General features: G+C 53.2%; 1 protein-coding gene across 8 annotated transcripts in view; it reads left to right on the forward strand.

Annotated features, from left to right (window-relative positions):
* Positions 1–12,803, forward strand: part of DHX30 (DExH-box helicase 30) — a 30,247-nt gene that overhangs the window by 15,272 nt on the left and 2,172 nt on the right. For all 8 annotated transcript variants that reach the window (XM_042978818.1, XM_042978820.1, XM_042978822.1 and 5 more), the window contains 10 exons: positions 1,491–1,621; positions 2,261–2,371; positions 6,623–6,924; positions 7,406–7,526; positions 8,256–8,405; positions 10,348–10,500; positions 10,804–11,640; positions 11,935–12,010; positions 12,097–12,201; positions 12,460–12,635. In XM_042978818.1, coding sequence (XP_042834752.1) covers positions 1,491–1,621; positions 2,261–2,371; positions 6,623–6,924; positions 7,406–7,526; positions 8,256–8,405; positions 10,348–10,500; positions 10,804–11,640; positions 11,935–12,010; positions 12,097–12,201; positions 12,460–12,635 — 2,162 coding nt within the window. The remainder of the gene's footprint in view (positions 1–1,490; positions 1,622–2,260; positions 2,372–6,622; positions 6,925–7,405; positions 7,527–8,255; positions 8,406–10,347; positions 10,501–10,803; positions 11,641–11,934; positions 12,011–12,096; positions 12,202–12,459; positions 12,636–12,803) is intronic.

The following is a 12,803-nucleotide window of genomic DNA, read 5'->3' on the forward strand; positions in this document are numbered from 1 at the left end:
GAACGTCCGTCTCTCGCCCGAATGGGTGGTCAAGGGTTAGAACATCGAGGGTAAGCACACGCTCACCAATGTGAGAAAGAACCCAAAATACACTTGGTACTTGAGGACCTGAGGTAGAGACCGAACGATTCCCATCGCTGTGTCTCCTGAATAGCCCAGGAATGAGACTGGTGAGAGCATCCCTGCCTAGCAGCGATGGATAGAGAGAGCCAGCCTCCTCTGGCCCTGTAGAGCTGGAGGGGGCACCAGTGCGCATCTGTTGTGCCTGGGGGTCTGGCGGGCCTCTTAACTTTGGGTCCCTCTGTGGGAACCCCTTTGAGCCTATTTAAATAGCGGTCTGAACGCTTGAATCTCGGTTGCTTTATAAGTTCTTTAGAGGGATGCAGGGTCAGGCAGAAGTCTCCCTCATGGCCAGTTGTCACAGTCATCTGCTGCAAGGAAACAGTCTCAGCTCAGGAATAGAATTACATCAGAACTCTGGAGGAGCTTTGTCAAAATACAGTGGCTTCCCCAACATCACCACCATTCCTAAGTGTCTGATGAGGATCAGGGTGGCCACTTGCTCTGAAAACTGTCCCTAGGTGATTTATGACTGATGCATGCAGGTGCACATGAACAAAGTTTCTTTTGGGGGCTGGTTTAAAGCTGAATATAACACCAGAGACTGTGGGTGGAGAACGAGAAGGCTTCCTGTCACCTCTGCCAGTCTCTGACCCTGCATCTCTCGAAGGGCCACTTTGGTGCTTTGGGGCCCTTACTTCTGATTTTAGCCACTCCCAGCTAAGCCTGGTGTCTGGCACAAGCTGCTTCTAGTTGGACATCTCACCCATTTGCGCTCTGGGATTGATCCAAAGTACAAGTGAAAAACAAGCGAGGTACTTCTCATGATGCCTGCTGCATCCTGCCTCCACTTGACTCCAGTGAACTTGGGGGAGGAATAACTTATGCAGAGGTCTTGGTTGTGGAGACCTCTGATCAATATCCCTACACATAATCTGGCTCTCAGAGGCCTTTCGCAAGGTGCCGAGGTACAGTTGAGGGCTGGGGCCTGGTGTTCAGACTTTGTGTGTCTTTTGTTTTAGGAGGGGCCTCGCATTGTCTTATCTCCAGTTTGTGTGTGTGGTGGATTTTTGTTTCATTTTTTGTTCGGTACCTTCTTCGAGACATCAGACGAGGGGGATGTGTTGCCACCTAGGCTTCTGTAGCTGATATGTTAAATCAGGAGCTTGTGGGGAAGAGGATGCTGGCTGGTTCTCCTCTGTGGTGTGTGGCTCACTGGTCTTTCTTCTGGAAACGGTTGTGCAAGTGGGTCTGGTCACGCACTGTCCCTGAAAACCATGAAGCCGTTCCTCCTTCTCCAAGATGCTCCCGGGTGGTTTGGGGTCACAAGCCAACATCCTCAGTATCCAGCCCAGGGTTGTCCTGATACACACCCCATGGGTTTTTTAAAAGAAAAAAAAACGATAATGCTTTTGTTCTTATTTTCTTAGCTTCTAGGGACCTATTAAAAGAGTTCCCACAGCCCAAAAACCTTCTCAACAGTGTAATTGGAAGAGCCCTCGGCATCTCACATGCAAAAGACAAATTGGTCTACGTGCACACGAATGGACCGAAGAAAAAGGTAACTCACTGGTGGTTGGGAGACGTGTTGGTCTGACTCTCAGGAAGGAGGCTGGCTGCCGTCTTCTCCCTCAGGTTTCTTTGTCAAGGAGGCCATAGAGTGGGTTTTGCTAATTGTACATGGTCAGCAGAGAATCTCAAAGCAAAGCTAGGTTTGAAAAAGAGCCTGGTTTAGAGAAGGGGGAACTCAGGGCAGGTGAGGTGAGGAGTCTGTTCTCATCTTGTGTGTGTCAGGCCTCTGTACTGATCCCTGGTTTTGGTCCCCTGTTGACTAACTGGGACTGCAGAGGGTTAGAGTTGATAAAAATTCCTGTTCCTAGAGTCTTGTAGGTCCTGGGACCCACAGAAGCATGCAGGCAAACCATTCTGAATGAAGATTTTTAACAATAAAGATGGGTCCCACCTTGCTCTCTGGCTAGAACATGGCACTTTGAAGAAGCCAAACATCTTGAGGTGGGATGAACGGCTTGAGGACGGGAAGGTTAGAGCCTCACGGGGGTTAGCCATGGGCGTGGGGTGCTGCCTGCACTCGGCTCTGCTGCCCGCAGGCCCACAGCTGTGCCATTCGCACTCCGTGTGATTTACAGCAGCTCTGCAGTCTGGAAAGGCGACCATCCTCATTCTCTCTTCTCTTTCCCAGAAAGTCACCCTCCACATAAAGTGGCCCAAGAGCGTGGAGGTAGAAGGCTATGGCAGCAAGAAGATCGACGCTGAGCGACAGGCTGCGGCCGCGGCCTGCCAGCTGTTCAAGGTGACCCTTCCCTAGCAAAAGCCAGGCAGACCTCCATCCACCCTGGGAAATTCCTTGCCCCTGGCTCTGATGGTCTTTCTGGTGCCACGTGCATGTAGGTGGAAGCTGACAGTGTTCACTCACTCACCCGTCCTTCCCACCTTGTGGTTCTTTCCTTGCTGCGCAGCCAGCAAGGGAATATTTGCTGGTTTGGTTTGTTTTTTTTGCCTCTGTGGTTACCTACCTCCTGTGGTTTCAGAAAACACAGGAGAACTCTTTATGAAAAATACTCCCTTTGTACAGCAGCAGAGCTATACTTCGCGTTATTTCGTGTGTGTTTTCGCTGCACCCACACAATTCTCTCTTACTTGTAATGGAAGCATGGTTGTTGCTACCCTCACTTCCTGGTGGTCGGGCATGGGCCGCTTTTAGGTTCTTGGTTACCTGGTATTTAACTAGACTTTCAGTGTTGCCTGCCAGCCTTTCTGTCCATCCCTACTTGGCTTCCTCTGTGGCTGCGCCAACCATTGCTCTTCCTTAGGCTCCTCAGTCTTCATTTCTGCTCCAGTGAGGACAAAGCTGTAGAATGCATATTCCTTCAGATTCTCTCCCACTGAATCCCTAGGCCTTTGCCATCCCTCCTTCCTTCCTGCATCTGAGGAGGAAAGGCCCTCTTCCCAGCCTTGGCCCCCCATACCACCCTTCTCTTTTCTGTATCCCCTTTCTGTGTCTTCTTCATCCCCTCTCCCGTCCTTTCATTTAATTTTCGGATCCTTCCTCTTGAGCCTTTTCAGTGGGCTTCACGCATACTTCAGTGTCCTGATCCCTCCCGTCAGTCCCGCTCCCATGGTTTCCAGAAAGCACACAGCTTTCTGTGCCCATGGCTTGCATTTTTTCCACTGCATTGTTGTGGCCCTTGTCCTGTTTGCTGGTTGCCTTTTCCCCATAGTGCGTGACAAATAGCAGTGGTCACCAGGCGATTGTTGATGGACTGGAACAGTGCTCTGCCAGGCCAGCCTTTCACAGTTCTCGCTTTGCTCAAATGTTTCAGGCATAGCTTCCTCAGCCCCTGGATTACTCCTCCCTCTCCTCCTCTCTGGGTCACTACAGGCTCCTCTTCCTTTCCTACCCTCTGTGAACATTTCTTCTTTCTCTGTCCCTTCTTCCCGGGGGAAAGCTTGTCTCTTAGAGGTTCAGCCAGCCTCATTGCCGAATTTCTCAGACACCTCCATCTCTCCAAGCAGCTCTACCTCCAGGAATCTCTCCTGCGGGGAGGGTGATTTTGACTGCCGTGGACATTTGGGAATGTGTGGAGACATTTTTGGTGGCCACAACCGGAGGAGTGCTACCGGCATGAAGCCGGGGATGCACAGCATGGCCCCCACAACAGAATTACCTGGCCCCAGATGTCAGTAATGCTGAGGGTGAGAAATCCTTCTCTGGATGTTGAAGGCAGCCTATATGCAGCAAGTCATGGTCACGTTTCTCTCTTCCCAGCCCTTTCTCTGTTCCCGATCTACGCTCAGCTCATAGCCTCTTTTTTGCATATACGTTTGTTGAATTGTGGTAAGTTACACAAAATATAAAATGTACCGTCTGGACCGTTTTTTAGTGAACGCTCCAGTAGTATTAAACCTCATGCAGCCAATCTCCAGAACTTTGTCGCCTTGTAAAACTGAAACTCCATACTCATTAAACAATAAACGCCTGTTCCCTGCCCCCTCAGCCCCTGTCAGCCACCATTCTGCTGCCTGTTTCTGTGAATGTGACTCCATCAGAGACTTCATATCCTCACACCAGTGGAATCGTACGGTATTTGTCTCTGTGACTAGCTTATCGTAGTTCGCATAGTGAGCTCAAGGCCCGTCCGTGCAGCCTGTGTCAGAATCCCCTCCCGTTTAAGGCTGCATAATACTCCATCGGAGGGATATACCAGACTCTGTGTATTCATTTATCCATCAAAGGGCCTCTCTGGTTGTTTCCACCTTTTGGTTATTGTGAATAATGCTTCTGTGAACCTGAGTGTCCAAATAATCTCTTCGGGACGTGGCTTTCAGTTGCTGGATCGTACGGTGGTATGGTAATATGGTATGTGTGTAGCATGTAGCATGGTATGCTGTGTAGTATGGTAGTCCAGGTGGAGGAAGTGCCATACCGTCTTCACGGTAGCCGTAACGTGTCACATTCCCACCAGCGGCGCACGAGGACTCCAGTCTCTCCTCATCGTCACCAGCACTGTCTGTTGTTTTCCCTAATGGGTGCAAGGTGGTATCTCATGGTTTTGGTTTGCATTTCCGTAATGAGTACTGATGTTAATCACCTTTTCTCTCTGTCTCTCTTTTTTTTTTTAAGGTAAATTCCTATATTTGTGTTAACCGCACACTGTTTTCCCAGTATGTAAAACATCGTATAGGTTAGCTAAAAAGGACAGAATGCAGCAAAAGGCAGTGTTTGCTTTTCCATCTCCAGTTGTTGTCCCTGTCAGAAGAGCGGTATGTCGGCTCTTCACAGCTGCCATAAACATATTCCCTCACCGTATCCTTTGTATGTCTTCCCCTTGAGAAATGCACAGCTACAAATTTCAGGGAGCTGCACTTGGGCCAGGTGGGGCCTCCTTCTGAGACGTTACTGGGGGAAGGGAAGGGACTGCTTTCATACACTCTTTTTGACCCGATGAAGTTAAAAATGTTGCAAATGCCCTAGAGCAATATGAAACCATGCTGACGAGTTTGTGGAAAACTAAGTTCCACGGTCAAAAATACAGTGATTGCTTCTCTGGGGGAATTCTTCCCCCAAATGTACCTTGATCAGGAGGGAGCACATTTTGAGGATTTGTGCCTGTAGGTATCATTTTATGCCATGCTGCAGAGAGCTGTAGTTTTTGAGAATGCTTTGCTTGTGCTGTTGACCGTTTGTCTACCTTTTTTGGAGAAATGCCTATTGAAGTTCTTTGCCTGTTGTTTAATCGGAGTGTTTTTGTTGTTATAGGAGTCCTTTATGTGCTCTGCAGCACCCAGCCTTTTCGTTCCCCAGTATCTATACTCACGTCCATTGGCTCTTTCCTTCCCCCCCAAACCAGATCATCGAGCATTGCTCTTGTGCTTGGTGCCAGTTGCCAGCAACACAGAGGTGACTGAGTGTGTGCTTGTCAAGCGTGCAAGAAGCTTATCCAGACTTTGATTGGAATTCTGTTAACTGTGTTCATCTAGCTTCTCACTTTGTGGTTCCTTAGACCCTGGTCATCTGCATTTCTGTTCTGCCTCGTGGATTCTGTTTCTTGGGGGCAGGGACCAGGTTTCATCTCTTCTAATGGTGCTCAGGGTAACCAGCGTGTTGCTTCGTATGTGCTAGAGAGTCAGCATGTTTTATTTGGTACTCTGTCTAGAAAAGAATAAAGCTATATTTCAAAACAATGGATTTTGCATGAATGGCTTTATAAGCATCCCAGGTTATTTCTAGAATACATTCTTAGCGTAGGATTCTTATGTCAGGGATAGATCTGCTTTGTGGTGTGGGCTCCATTTTCCCTAACTGCTATATTCACTGAAGCTTTTTGGATCACTTTGTGAATGCATCTGCTTCCCCATTCCCTGGGGGTTTTTTCTCCCTTCAGTTTTTTGTTTAATAGGTGTAAGAGCTTACTTTGTCTTTTTCATGTGTCAGAGCTAGACTTGTTTGTTTATCTTAAGGGGAGGGGGGTGCAGAGAGAGGGAGAGACAGAATCCCAAACAGGCTCTGCTCTGATAGCATAGAGTTTGACTCAAGGCTCGGACTCCCAAACCATGAGATTTTGATTTGACCTGAGCCAAAATCAAGTCATTGGATGCTGAATCAGCTAAGCCACTCAGGCACCCCTTCGGAGCTAGACTTTTTTTTTTTTTTTTTTTTTTTTTTTTTTTTTTTTTAAGTGTATTTATTTTGAGAGAACAAGTGGAGGATAGTCAGAGAGGGAGAGAGAGAATTTCAAGCAGGTTCTGCACTGTTGGCACAGAGCCCGGCGTGGGGGCTCAAACACATGAACTATGAGCTCATGACCTGAGCTGAAACCAAGAGTCAGACGCTAAACCGACTGAGCCACCCAGGCACCCTCAGTGCTGGACATGTTAAGGGCCCTCTTGATGTCTAGTCCTGGACCTGGGGCTGAAGCAGGCAGACAGGTACAAAGGGGCTTGGCTCCTGCATAGGGGACTTTTAGTGTAAGGGAGCAGGTTCTGGGCGGACTGAGGTGTGAGAATGGACCCTCACGACATGCCTTTTGCCCCCACCCCCCAGGGCTGGGGCCTGCTGGGTCCCCGAAACGAGCTGTTTGATGCAGCCAAATATCGTGTGCTAGCCGATCGCTTTGGCTCTCCGGCTGACAGCTGGTGGCGCCCAGAACCCACCATGCCACCTACTTCCTGGCGGCAGCTGAATCCCGAGAGCATCCGGCCAGGGGGACCTGGGGGCCTGTCCCGCTCCTTGGGCCGGGAGGAAGAGGAGGATGAGGAGGAAGAGCTAGAAGAGGGGACCATTGATGTCACCGACTTCCTGTCCATGGCCCAGCAGGACTCCCACACCCCACTCAGGGACTCGAGGTAGAGCTGGACGTGGGGGATGCAGGGAAGCTGGCTGCGCCTTGACGCGGGGATGGGAGATGTTCCCTGGGAGCCTTCTCGGAGATGGGAGGGCCCCCGCTACACCTCAGCCTGTGAGTCCCATTGTTCATTGGTACATCTGCCGTTCCTGGGGAAAGCGGTCTTGTACGGCGTGGCTGGGCTCGTGCAAAACGGCAGCGTGGACCCTCCGTCCAGCTCACACTTGGGTCCCTCCAAGTCCCAGCCACTACTCTGCCCCTGGGCCCCTGCCCCCTGTCCCCATTTATCCGTTTGGGGAAACTGAGGGGGCGTCAGTCATGCTGTGTTTCTGAGAGGATCACATGCTGAGCGAAGATGCCTGGCCTGCCATCTTTTCCATGCCTCCCACTGCAGTGTCCTGCCCCCGTGGGCCTCAGAGCCTGAGGGGAAATTGGCCTGGGAAGAGATAGAGCTTTTTCACCTAAACTTTTGGTCCTCCCAGGGGGGGTTCCTTTGAAATGACAGACGACGACAGTGCTATTAGGGCTCTGACCCAGTTTCCACTTCCCAAGAACCTTCTGGCCAAAGTGATTCAGATAGCAACATCGTCCTCCACAGCTAAGGTGAGTTGGGTATCCTGGAATGTGTGGGGTGGGGAGCTGGCTTGGTTGTGTGTGCTTTTCCCCGGGGCCAGGTCGGAGGGAAGCTACAGGTATGTGTGATGGTGGAGGATACCTGTACCTTCAGCCCGTACCTAGGCCAGTCAGGGGTCTGGGGTTCTTGGCCTGTGAGGAGTGTGAAGCAGTCAGGACGGAATAGACATCGGTGTAGGAGCTCCGGGTGGGCTGGTGCCGCGGGAGCCGGAGACCCAAGCTTGGTCCAGGGTGGCTGGGAGGAGTGGGGGGTGTGTGGCGCTGTCTTGCCAAGGCATGAATTTCATCTCTGTGTCCGGGCTCAGGGCTTCAGTAAGCACAGCTTCTCTGCAGGGGTAAGGCCTTCACGCACCCCCAGGATGTGCCTGGTTCTGGCTCATGCCGACTGCTCACCCCACAGCTGCCACCATCCCTGTTGTCTTCAAAGGTGCTGAGAGCACACTAGGCTAGGAGGGTGGGTGGCGGCGTTGTCCAGAGGCTGTCTTCTTCTCTGAAACCACAGGATGGCCAGAGAAGCCAGCCCAGGCCTAGGGATCTGCAGCCCTAGAGGGGCTTCCTTCTGCCTGTACATTGGCCCATCTCGCGTGGCTGATGTTTGGCACCTGCTAAGATGGGGGTTAATTCCATGACTGGGTTCCTTGGCATTCTGAGGATGCATTCTCTGTCTTTCCATAATCATCTCTCTCGCCTTCCGCGTAGAACCTCATGCAGTTTCATACCGTGGGCACCAAGACCAAGCTGTCTACCCTCACTCTGCTTTGGCCCTGTCCCATGACCTTTGTCGCCAAAGGGCGCCGCAAAGCGGAGGCTGAGAATAAGGCAGCAGCCCTGGCCTGCAAGAAACTGAAGGTGAGTCCAGGCGGGTCCGTGGTGTGAGGCATGGGAGATCTTAGAGCTCCCCTACCCTTGGCAAATTGGCCCAAGTCTCCAGGAAATGAAACCCACCACACTAGGCCTTTGAAAGCCTGAGCACAATAGCATCTGGTGTCCAAGCCTTGCTTCTCTGACCACACGACTGCTGTTTCTAGGAATCCCTCACTCTCTCAGAAGGTGCTTTGCCTGCGAGCTCAACCTTTTTGGTGTTGTTGCCCAAAGCCGGGTGAACCCGGGAGGGGACGTGCCTGTTGCTGTGAACAGCAAAAAGCAGGAGGAATGGTGCTGTGCCAAGCGGCAGTCTTGGCGTCTAGAGAGATCTTAGTTATCTGGGCTTTGTGGGCGAAACGAGTAATAAGATGTTTATGTGGGATGGAGATTGGAGATTCATTTAACCCCAAGGTGTGCACAGTGGGGCCTCCAGTGGGCAGTTCCCTTGGAGAGGCCTCGGAGGCCAGCTGTGCCCAGCAGTAGGAGCCATCGCTACCGTGCCTGCTGGAGAAGTGGGGGATCTGAACCCACATCAGTACAGGTTTAGGTGTTTTTGTTTTTGTTTTTAATTTTTAAAAAATGTTTATTTTTGAGAGAGACAGAGCATGAGTGGGGGAGGGGCAGAGAGAGCGGGAGACACAGAATCCGAAGCAGGCTCCAGGCTCTGAGCTGTCAGCACAGAGCCCAATGTGGGGCTTGAACTCCTGAACCGCGAGATCATGACCTGAGCTGCATTTGGACGCTTAACCGACTGAGCCACCAGGTACCCCAGTACAGGTTTAGTTTGCAGAGGAAGAGAGCAAGGCCCTCCTTGCTCTGATCAGATATACCGTTGGTGTGTGTTCGGCTCTGGGAACCCCGTTTCTGAATGAGAGCCCAGAGAATAGGAGAGGGAGAGATACAGATGCCTGTGGCTCAGGAGACCAAACTGGGGCTAATCGGTAGAACTTTGCAGAGGTCTGAATTTTAACTTGACAGACACAGGTAACTGAGGATCAGGAGGCTCTCGGCATGGGACAGCCCTGTCTCGGAAAGGAGCTGGCTCCCGGTTGGCAGCGGTGCTCCCGCTGCTGGCCGCTTGTCAGAGGCCACAGGTAAACTCTCAGGCCTTTCCTGGAGTGAGGTGGCCGAGTGGGTCCAGGGACTAGATCCTTGTTTTTGAGACCTGCCGGGAAGCCAGAGGAAAGAGATCAGGCCCTGTGGGGGCAGGCTTGAAGGAGGGAGTATTTGATCTGAGCTTCAGAAGGCGAGTAGAATCCTGGTGTTACAGGTGACAGGAACATGAGACTAGGGAAAAAGACTGGTTTTGCACACTTGCCTGAAGTGTTGGGATGCCTTGTTTTATGTCTGATGAGGTGGCTTTGGACATGTAGGGAAATAAGATGCGGTGTTCATTGAGTTGTATGAGTAGACATTTCCAAGAAATTCTATGTACATTCATGTAAAGGGGTCACGGATAGAAAGGGTATTGTGGAGACGGGGTGGCGCGGCAGCTGGAACGGAAAAGTCGCGGGGGGGCGGGGTGTGCTTTGGAGGCAGTGAACACAGAGGGTGCTCGTGAGGTCGTGATGGGGTCATTAAGGGCCTGGCCTGCCTGGCTGAGGTGTCCATGTTGGGAATTCATAGAGGTGAGATTGGGCTGTTGTGGGGCCCCTGGCTGCTCAAGGAGAACTTCTGAGGGGTATTCCTCTCAAGCAGGTCCAGTCTTACTTTTCTTGAATTGATTTTTACTAGTTTTGGGGCAGGGGTGAAGAGTTACATTTTCCTGGAATTCCTCTTTTCTGCACAACATCCACTTAAAAGCAAAATCTCTTAGGAAAGAGGTTGCTCTGCACAATTTCTCTCAAGCTTCTGAGCCTGTCTGGGCCTGTTCTGGAGAGGCAGGGGCGTAGATCAACCTGTAGTGTCCCCCCTTCCCCCCCTGCAGAGCCTGGGCCTGGTGGACCGCAACAACGAGCCGCTCACCCACGCCATGTATAACCTGGCCTCCTTGCGTGAGCTGGGTGAGACCCAGCGCCGGCCATGTACCATCCAGGTGCCTGAGCCCATCCTCCGCAAGATAGAAACCTTCCTGAACCATGTAAGAGAACCAGAACCCCTTCTGCAACCCACCCCCACCTCAGTCTTCCCTGCACTGAGTCTCTACCTGCAACCGGCAGGAGTGACTCCCCGTTTTCCCTGAGGAGGTTGGAGTGTGGGAGCACCCATGCCCTGAGTAGCCCAGTCCTGCCCATGAGAGTCCTTGGGCAGTCGTGTACTGAGTTCGCCGGCCAGCGGGCTGGGCCATGGCGTCTGGCCCAGGTGAATTGTGTGGCAGGGCTTGTGAGTGAATGAGGAAGACGGTATCTGTCTCACCATTTTGCTTGCTTCTCCCATCCTGCAGTACCCTGTGGATAGTTCATGGATCACCCCAGAACTCCGGCTGCAGAGTGATGACGTCTTGCCCTTGGGCAAGGACTCGGGGCCCCTGAGTGACCCTATCACAGGCAAGCCCTACGTGCCCCTGTCAGAAGCAGAGGAGGTCCGTCTGAGCCAGAACTTGTTGGAGCTGTGGCGGCGGCGAGGGCCAGTCTGGCAGGAGGCCCCCCAGCTCCCTGTGGACCCGCATCGGGACACAATCCTCAATGCCATTGAGCAGCACCCGGTGGTGGTCATCTCTGGGGACACAGGCTGTGGAAAGACCACACGCATCCCCCAGCTGCTGCTAGAGCGCTATGTGACCGAGGGCCGCGGTGCCCGCTGCAATGTGATCATCACCCAGCCGCGCCGCATCTCCGCTGTGTCGGTGGCACAGCGGGTCAGCCACGAACTGGGCCCCTCTCTGCGCCGGAACGTGGGCTTCCAGGTGCGGTTGGAAAGCAAGCCCCCGGCCCGAGGCGGGGCCTTGCTCTTCTGCACCGTGGGCATCCTGCTGCGGAAGCTGCAGAGCAACCCCAGCCTGGAGGGCGTGAGCCATGTCATCGTGGACGAGGTCCATGAGCGGGACGTGAATACAGACTTCCTGCTTATTTTGCTCAAGGGCCTGCAGCGGCTCAACCCGGCCCTGCGGCTGGTGCTCATGAGCGCCACGGGCGATAATGAGCGCTTCTCCCGCTACTTTGGTGGCTGCCCTGTCATCAAGGTGCCAGGCTTCATGTACCCCGTCAAGGAGCACTACCTGGAGGACATTCTGGCCAAGCTGGGCAAGCACCAGTACCCGCACCGGCACCGGCACCACGAGGTGAGGGGACGTGCCTGCCCCAGCCCTCCCCGGCCTTCCCTCTGGATTCCCCTCCTCCCTGTCCCTGTGGCTTGGTGGCCTAGGGTGAGTTAATGCTCCCGAGCTTGTTTCCTTGGTAGAAATGAAATGATGGGGGGGGGGGGGGGGGGGGCGGGGGCGGCAGGAGGGGGGCTTCTGGGCAAGGGTGTGGTGAGGGTTGGAGGTGACAGGTTGAGTGCCTGGGCCTCACTGAGTCACAGAGTGACTGTGTCCTTCCCTGGGGCTGTGACTGTGGCCTGTCTTCCCCCAACCTAGTCTGAGGATGAATGTGCACTTGACTTGGACCTCGTGACGGACCTGGTTCTGCACATTGATGCCCGAGGGGAACCAGGTGGGTGCTTTCCCCTCTGCCCCGGCCCCACCCTGACCTCCACTTGCCGGAGAGTGACAGCTCATGCCTGCAGGGCCCCTTTACAGGTGGGATCCTCTGCTTCCTGCCTGGGTGGCAGGAGATCAAAGGAGTGCAGCAACGCCTCCAGGAGGCCCTGGGCATGCACGAGAGCAAGTACCTGATCCTGCCAGGTGAGAGCATGCATGTGAGGCCTTCTGCCCTCACACACCAGTCTTGCCCTCTGTCCTGGGGACTGACCCAACTGGGACTCGAGAGGCCTGGGTTTCTGACCAGGCTGCCCTAATTTTGTTGGTTTTTCTACTTTTACTGGGCGTATTCTTGATCTGGGCCTCAGTTTCATCAAAATGGGGTCAAAATCCTTGCCCTGTGCCCTCATCACAGGGAGCAGGAGCAGTGCCCATAACCAGCGTGTTCTTGCTGCCCACCAGTGCACTCCAACATCCCCATGATGGACCAGAAGGCCATATTTCAGCAGCCGCCAGTTGGGGTGCGCAAGATCGTCTTGGCCACCAATATCGCGGAGACCTCAATTACAGTCAATGACATTGTGCACGTGGTGGACAGCGGTCTGCACAAGGAGGAACGCTATGACCTGAAGACCAAGGTGGCACCCATCTCCTGGGCCTAGCCAGCCCCTGGGGGAAGAACGACAAGTTCCGAGGTGGCCCCCAGCCCAGATGGGCCTTGGAGCTGCCCTGTGTGTCTGAAGGAAGCCACACTCATGGGCTCTCGGTGTCCCTGTTGTGGGGGGGGCCATTGAGGGGTTAAGTGA

Source organism: Panthera tigris, chromosome A2 (genome assembly GCF_018350195.1).
Source record: "Panthera tigris isolate Pti1 chromosome A2, P.tigris_Pti1_mat1.1, whole genome shotgun sequence".
In the NCBI taxonomy this organism is placed as follows: Eukaryota; Metazoa; Chordata; class Mammalia; order Carnivora; family Felidae; genus Panthera; species Panthera tigris.